This window comes from Meleagris gallopavo, chromosome 1, assembly GCF_000146605.3.
Source record: "Meleagris gallopavo isolate NT-WF06-2002-E0010 breed Aviagen turkey brand Nicholas breeding stock chromosome 1, Turkey_5.1, whole genome shotgun sequence".
Lineage (NCBI taxonomy): Eukaryota > Metazoa > Chordata > Aves > Galliformes > Phasianidae > Meleagris > Meleagris gallopavo.
The window spans coordinates 24,370,357-24,379,021 of record NC_015011.2 but is presented as its reverse complement, the minus strand read 5'-3'; the positions used below and the strand labels follow the sequence as shown (position 1 = coordinate 24,379,021).

At 39.4% G+C, this 8,665-nt stretch overlaps 1 protein-coding gene across 1 annotated transcript in view; it reads left to right on the top strand.

Moving 5' to 3' along the window:
• CAV2 (caveolin 2) overlaps positions 1-8,377 on the top strand; it is a gene marked incomplete at its 5' end in the record, with an annotated part of 8,722 nt that extends 345 nt beyond the window's left edge. Inside the window, one exon of the mRNA XM_019611187.2 lies at positions 6,281-8,377. Coding sequence (XP_019466732.1) covers positions 6,281-6,431 — 151 coding nt within the window. The remainder of the gene's footprint in view (positions 1-6,280) is intronic.
• Between the last annotated feature and the right edge of the window lie 288 nt (positions 8,378-8,665).

Sequence of the window (8,665 nt, the reverse complement as noted above, 5' to 3'; positions counted from 1 at the left end):
GCCGTCAGGGCCTGCGGGCGGCTCTGCCTGCTGGGCTGCTAATGGGAGAGGAATTAAAATAACGCTCTGTCCGTGACTCAACTCCACGCTTTAATCTTAGCAGCTTTCCCGTTTGGGTGAGCTCCTGTTGCTGTTTGTGGGGCGCCTCGCCTGGCTATTGATCGCTTGCTTTTGTAAACCAGAATACAGACATTAAAACACGTGTACTTTAATTGAAAGGCCCGTGCAGGAGCATTTCTTACACCAGACTTCTTTGCTCAGAGAGCGAAGAAAGCTTCGGGGGGCCCAGCTCAGTCTTTCTTCGCTACTGTCACAAAGTCGGCTGTCACTGCCTCACAGCAGGTGCACGGCCATCTGTATGTACAGTGCAGAGAACCCCTCCTGAGCTCAGGAAAGCCATGGCCGTGGTTCACAGATAAATACAGCAGCTCTCCAAAGCAACTAAGCTGGTGTACTTTATTCAGAAACTGCTGGTGAAATATTGCGAGCCCAGAGAGGCAATTGATTGTAGAGAAAGAAGAGAGGCAGGGAAAAGAGTGATGTTGAGGAAGGAGAGTCCATCAGGCCGCAGAAGAAAGCATGAGTGCATGTGTCATCAATGTCATTCTTGCAAACCAGGATTTTCCGTATACATAAGTTTTGATCTATGCCTCATTTGCCTTGACTAATATTGGTATCATGAAGAAGTCAATAAGGAAAACAAAATGCTATCCAGAAACTGGGAAACAAATTTAGTATAAATGCATTGGTTGTTTGAACCTCTGATTACAATCTTTTGGTTGCAGATTTCAGTTTTAAGAAGGAGAGTGGAAATTTGGGTTGATGGCGTTGTTATGAGCTGCTTCAAAATCTGACTAACTTAAATTTTGGAGCATGCAGACTCTGCAGTAGGGAGTTGCAATATAATTTAGAGCTGCTACTTTGCTGGGCCTCTAATTATTATGGACATTTTATAGTGGGCCTAGACTTTCATATCAGCCAGCGGTCACTGTGCTGTACCATACCAGAACTGCAAAAGGATATGGTGGACATAAGGATTTCCTACAGCTAAATGTCTGTGGAAGAGTTCATTGATGCTCAGTTTGTTCAGAATGATAACATTTAATGCTGCAGAATGATCTTATATCCGAATTTCACAGGCTGGATATGTGGACATGAGTTCCACTGAACAGGACTCAGAGGTCAATTTCTATTTGTGCAAGTAGTCCCCAGTGACTCTGTCGGGAACTGTGGTTCCCAGTACATCTGAAATAGAACTGAGTGAATGTGGCACTTGATTTTGAAAAGTTTCCCTTGAGTTTCTGCAAACACACTTGTCTCCCCAGCAACTGATTTTCTGTGCCTAAGTTCACTGTCAGCATGGAGTTGATCTTTCATTTTGGTCTTGCACCTGGATGGATGGGAGAGAATCACATAGCTCAGGAGTGCTGTCTGCATCCCCTTGGACCCTATCCAGTGCTACAGTTGGTAGCACAGTACAGTCTGGTCATGCCACAAACACAGCCTGGATTTGTTCCAACGCAACATTTGAACACACTGAGGTTATGCTAATTTATTTCTGCGGCTCCCAGTGTTCCAGATTTCTTGGGATTAAGGAATTCAAAGTCTCTGTGTTTGGGAGGATAGTGCAGGAGCAACTGATACCAGAGGCATTAAAGGGACCCGAAACGTTGGTTCCCGTGTAAGCCTGTTGGGTCTGTAAAAATATCAGCTCCTTGTTTTGTGGTTGCGAGGATGGGAATTCCATTATAATTCTGCCTTCAGCTGTTGAAACGTCATGGGAAAGCTCTGGGCACTCCCTCCCACATGGCTGTCTACAGGAGGGCTTATCAGAATCTCTCTGCCTCGTTTGCAGCATCCAAACCACTGAGATGTTGACATTGATCAGTTGCAGGGAAGCCTTTCCTAAGAATAAATTAGAAGCTGTTTGAACAACACTTGGATGTCCCAGGGAACAAAGCTCTGTTGATTGTCACACACACGTTGCAGTTTTGTCAACATGCTAAAAATCCACTGAAGTCTGACAGCATTCCTCATGCAGCAAGGATACTTCATGACTTGCACCCATTGTGTCTGATAGTAAATGTTGTCTTTCATCAGAAAAAAAGAGCACTAAAAAGGGAAGTGAGACCTGCGGAAAGCAAAAAGAAAACTTCAGTTTTCATTGCGACCTATTAAAAATGAACATACTTTGGTTCTGTTTGCATATTGCTTGAGCTAAAATCCAGATTTACACTGCCTGGCAAAAGATACTGAAGCTGCAGTAGCTAGCATGACCTACATACAAGCCACTTCAAGGAAGGCCACTTCTCCCCACGGCTTCTCTCTTAGTGATGATCTTACTGCAGCCGATACACTCAGAAGTTGTCAGACTAACTTTAACAACTATCTGTGAATATCCGAACAGCCTTTTAAACATGTCCCTAGACTGAGGCTTTAAGACTATTGATTTTTTAATATGAGCAGAACACTGCTGGTTTTCCAGGCAGCCCATGCAAAATCATGATCTCTGTGGTCGATCCAGAGATGAATTCTTGTTCCAAGCTACATGTTGGCAGCCTCTTGAATTTCACATACACTTTTTTGTAGTCTTATCTGTAAAATGTCTCATTATATATTTATTCTGAGAATTGATGTATCATTCAAGAATCTGTAACTTTAGGTTGGAGATGAGCTCTAAAACACAAGGAGTCATCCAGGTTTGTGCTCTTGTCATCAGCTTGAGTAGCAGATACTCAAAACTTCTCTTTGCGTGAGCTTCTATTTGCAGATGTAGCCAGGGCATACACACAGGGGGAGCAGATTTGAATGTGCATCATCTAAACTCTTTCTCTGCAACTCCATTTACATGGCTGTTTGCCATCATGTTCAACCCCAAAAATCTCCTTACTTGGCTGTCTGAAATCAAAGAAGTTACAGCACTGCTGTGCCACAAAAGCATGCCACATGGTCTGGTGTTGTCTTGGTATATACCCTTGTCCTCTGAAAAGGGAGTAGGTGGGCGTTGTCTTGCTTCTTAGTTTTGTCTTTTCCAGTCTACCTGAGTCCTGAGATATGAAATGCTTGGTTTTATTGTGCTTTGTGTACTGTGTGTGAGTCGTGCAAAGCTCCAGTGGTTATCTCTTTACTCATAAGTAGCCCAACAGTTAGCAGGGCTTTAAAAGAAGCTCTGAAACTGCTAGCTCATATTTAGCAGTCTATGTTTGCTTATACTGTAGTGCTATGCAAGACAAAATCGTGATGTAGTGCACACGCAAGCCTGGAACTGGGCAATTTAATTACTGGATGGTGTAGTATTTGAAAAATGTCATTAAGATTTGTCTGAGATTCCATTTTGAAAACCTTCTCAGGAGATGTGATTCTTAACTATAAAGCAGGAATCTGGATTAGCAGTGAATGATTGCTGCAAGTACATTGTCCAGCTCCATGAAAAGTTGAATTACCTCCTCAGAAAATTCTTACCCTTATGAGTAAGAATTAAGTTATATTAAGTTGTATTGTATTAAGTTGTGTTTTGCTCGGTTCTTAACAATGTTCCATTAGGGATCAGCAGAAAAAAAGTAATGTGAACAAACATGGGATAGGATGATATGTATAAAATAGTAGAAGTCATATCTTGAACAAAAAGAAAAGGAAAAAAATAGGGTGGAACAAAGAGGATAGTCTGCTCTTTTCAGGTCAACAGCTCCCAAAAGAGGTGAATCGTTTTACTTTGTAAAAGGATGGATATTGTATAGCACATACGTACAGTATGATTCAAAGACAGGTTATATGAGTAGTTGAAATGCTCTGATTGTGCTTCAGCTTAGATATCAAATCAGAAAACCTTTATTTTATTTCCCAGTGCTCTACCACTCTACCAAGAGTAGCTCCAAAATTGCAGTAAATGTTGATATCCTTAGGATATGTATATTCTAAAAATAAGGAAAAACTAAGACTGACTTTTATTTTAAAATTGAAAGCTGCATGCATTCTGCTGGTTTTTGTATACAGTATAGCATAAATATGGATAATATGTTAAAAGATTTAAAAACATTACCGAAACATATTTATTGTATATAACATTATTGAAAGATGTTGAGTTATGGATGATGTCTATAGCAGCTGCATGTAGTATGATGGCTGTTTTCCCAGCCTTCCTTAATGAACTCCTGGTGATTCACTGCAACTTGCTGTGAAGGTTTTGCATAATGTGGTATTTGTTTAGGTTGTAGTTTGTGTGGTCCTGTTTATGGATGATCCAATAGAAATGTAGGCTTTCAGTAGAAACATAGGCCTTTCTGCTTCCTGCAGATGAGTTAGATTGGGGAAAAAAAGAAAGGAAGAAAGAAAGAAGAAAAAGCAGGCCAAATTAAATTAAGATGGCAGCAGAGGAGCAGTAGTAGCAGTTTATAAACTAAGTGAAATGAAAAATGGGTGAAGTCAATACCAGCTGAGTAGCTATTTCTGGTGTTTTCCCTGTGTTGGTTGGAGAAGTTTTTTCCCTTTGCATTATTGATGTTCATCAACTTTATCGTGAAGCCCTTATTTTATTTTCTATAAATCATCTATTCTATATACAGTGATACTATCAGTGATTACTAAACATGCAGTTTACAGAGTTCAGTTTAATACCACAGATACCGTGTTCCAGTGGCACTCGCAGTTCTATGTGCTGTGTGTTTTACTAGCTATTTCAGCAGAGACAAAGAAAGAGAAGGTTTTAGAAAAGCTATTCTTGTTTAAATCCATCTGGGTTAGCTTGGAGTGCAGCACAGACATGGTAGCATACAGCTTGCACCGTACAATTAAAGCAAGAATCCAGATCTACATTGAAAATAATTCTTTTATTCCTACTCTTCAGGTATCGAAGCTTTAATTTTTTTAATGCAACAGTTGTTTGCTTGTTTGTTTTCTACACTGTTATTCTGAGTAGTGCTCACTGGAAATACACAGTATTTACTTAGATGTTTTTCAGACACGTGACAAAATAATAAATGTTTTGTACGTTACTTCTCACCAAAGTCAATGAGAGTTCTGCAACTGAATTTTGTGGAAATGAGACTGGGATCTTAAATCTTGAATGCAAGAGCAAACTGGAGCAGCTCATTATCTCTATCAAATGGATGTATAGCTTCTTCTGCCTCATGTAGGAAATAAATACATTACACGTGGTGCAGAGATCTTTGAAAACCTTGTTCTAGTGTGACTTCAGTATTACATATGTTATGTATACATGTAATTTGTTTGCACCCGAGTAAGAACACACAGCTTAGTGAAATGGCCAGGGGTTTGGGCCAGGAAGTGATGAAAAAAAAGAGAATAACCCGTGCTGGTGTGGTCACTGATGTTGCATGTGGCAGCCCTGGTGCACCAGCCGTAGGCACACGCCTGGCTCCTCTCTGCTGTCAGTGAGCTTAGCTTAAGCCACCATTAATGACATTGCTTTGGAGTCAGGGCATATGGAGAGCGTACATGGATGATTTCTGTGCTTGGCAGACTGAAAGCACAATTCTTTCAAGTATGCAAGGAGATAAAAGCATCTTTTCCCTCAACTAGAGTTTTGACCTTGTTCTGCTTTTTTGTTACTCACCCTTAAGTGAAAAGCTTTACAGTATCAACAAGATGCTGTATATGGGAGGTCTGGCCTGTCTCTGTACTACAGCAATTAAATGTATTTCAGTATTGCTCTACTGTTTCTGCGTTATTGTAACAACTTTAACATTGGTCTTGGATTGGCAGGAATGAAGTATGAATGGCAAGGTGTGTTTGTGTGTGCATGTGTGCGTGCACTAGAGAGTCAGAAAAGAAGCATCTGAAGAGACATCAGAGCGAGGGACACAAGAATGCCCTGAAGGGATCATAAAGAGCTCTGTTCCCAGGTGATCAAACTGGGAAACGTATGGTTTCTGTCAAGCCCTAAAGACCCCCACTCCTGACTCCTTAAAGGACCCATCCTTAACCACAAGTTGCAGCATCACCTCCAGCAGCAGGAGAGAACAGGAAAATGTTCATCCCTATTGCAGGCATGGCCAAAAGTTAGCTCAGTGTTGCCCGTTAGGAAGAAGCAGAGACATGACGAGGACTGACAAGCTGTTGCGCAGCGCACAAGTGAGCCGAGACAGAGGAGCGTGTGTGTTATGGTGCTTATGCATGTGTGTGTGAGGCTGTCAGTGAACAAAATCAATGGAGAATGAGTGCAAGATCCCTTCCCTTTCCATAAGTAAGCACTTTTCGTCTCTCAATTGCCCTATGCTATGGCAGCAGTAATCTCACGGATGTTCCATTTGCTCTTTTACAGGATTGTGGTGCCTTTTGTGAGAACCTGTCTCATGGTCTTGCCTTCAGTGCAGACCATATGGAAGAGCCTGACAGATGTTTTCGTTGCACCGTTCTTTCACAGCGTAGGCCGATGCTTTGCCATGGTTAATATACGTCTGGATCAAGAGTAACTGTCAGGGTTGCAACACTGCTGTAATTGTAGATGGTGTTATACCTCTTTCTAATGTAACATGCAAGCACTTACCATTCATTCCAACCTGTTAAGATGATAATGGCTGGTTAAGTGGGAACATGCTATTATTCTAAAACTCATTTATTTTCAGGGAATGAATTTAATACTAAGTAGGCAGTTTTCATATCTAACTATTTTAACAGCAGAATAAATGTGGAGTATGTTGGCAACACTTTATTTTAATGGTACGTTGATTGTTGGATTACAGAAAAAATCTCTTAAAGGTCTAATTGCCACCATTGTGATAACTATTGGCATTATTATAAGAAATATTTAAATTAGTAGGCTGAGATACTCTGGGTGAGAATGATCTCTAGGGTTTCAAATTGATTTCACTGCAATTCCTACAGGGATCGTTTTTGGCTCTCACTATGCTAAATGATAGATGCAGTCCATTATTATCTGCATTTAAAAAGAAGGGCACGATGCATAAGCATACAGAGAAGTTAACTCTTCCATAATTCTCCTGTATTGGGGAAAAAGCTCCCTAGAAGGTTATCCCTTAAAATAAGGTGTTACCTAATGATTTGAACTATCAGCTAACCTGTATATTTTATTTAATAAGAGGTTAACTTTGCTGTATATTTTGTACCTTTGTAAATGGCACTTGGTGAGCTTTCTTTGAAGCATTATTTCTATAGTATTTGAACTCTAATAAACTTACTAGGCAGCAAGGGTGAGAAACTGCAAAAAAAAATAACTTAAACTAAAATTTCAATGTATAAATCATGCAGATTTTTAAGTGTTGCTGTGCAATTCTAGGATATCCATTATATATATAGTTGTATGCAAAAGAAAAGAGTATAAGATTTTTAATACAAGACTATGCAAAAGAGCTGGAAATTCCTGTTTATGAGAAGTGGTTTTTTTTATTAAAAAAGGACAGTAGTAAATGCAACCCTGCCTATTTCTGTGTGTTATCTGTATGGACATTGCAATATTTAAAATGATGGATGCTATGCTGGCACTTTAACTAAGTAACAAGCTATTAAATAAGTCAAGTGGGTGTCATTGGTATCCTTGTCTAACTCCTTGTCTACTGACTTGACTCTCTGTGTTGCTTATTGCTACTTTAAAGCCTAACCCATAACAAAGCCCTTTTTCTGTCTGCACCTAATACAGCTTGTAAAGCAGAGTAACAGAACATATGCAGAGGTACATTGAAGTTACATTAGCCTTCTAATGAGTTTATGCTGCTGTTTTTTCCTGCCGTTGTAAATGTTTGTATGATTTAGAATTTTATTTTCTAAAATGGTGTCACAGATTTCTTATCAAAAAGGGTATATAATAAAATAATAAAAAATCAGCTTTTTCCAATTGTCAACTTTATTTTTTCAGGTTTTTCAAATTTTTAAAAAGCTCTTAAAATGCTGAACAGTGTGGAATACTTCCAGAACGTGAGAGAGGGAAAAAAGTGGATAAGCATCAGTACTGTTCTGCTATTAGCCACTGTATTTAATTTATAGAGGAAAATTATGTATCTCTTTGTGTCAAATTATGCCCGGACAGAATGTATTTTTTTCAGGTCTTTTGGTGAAGAATTTTGGCTGCATCCCCCAAGTTTAATTCTTTTTAAGGGTGCATGCTTTATTTACAAATGAGCTGCAGAATTTCCTTACTTATTGGCCTGCAGGAGCTAGCTAACACTGCATATTTTTTGCACACTAAGAACATCTTTCTACTTTAAGAACTTCTTTTCTATTTGTCACAGTTAGAGAGGGATTCGTATGGCTTTTGAAAACTGGACCCTACTGACTAGTACACACCAAGACTTCTGTGGAGTTTGGTCTTCTTGCAGAAGTTAGCTTATTCTTCAGGTGTGTTCTTACCTTTCTTCTGTTAAAACTGAAGTATTTGTTCTGAAAATAAAGATTGATCAGGCCAGACTTGACTTCTTTTGAGATTTTTTTCTTTTACAAAATCCAAGGATGTTTACAGATATTTTCCACACCAAAAAAAAAATCCATATAGTGAATTAATTAACCAAGAATGTGCCTTGAATCAGTACTAGTCTAAAAAGAGCTGGTCTAAAAAGCAGCCCTATAAAAGCCTGAGATATGAGAGAACTCAGGTGTGCATCCAACCTTGAGCTTAAGGAAAAGTGTAGCCATTTAAGTTATATAATGCATGTATGCACTCAGTAGCTTACTGAAGTCATCCAGCTCTAGCTAC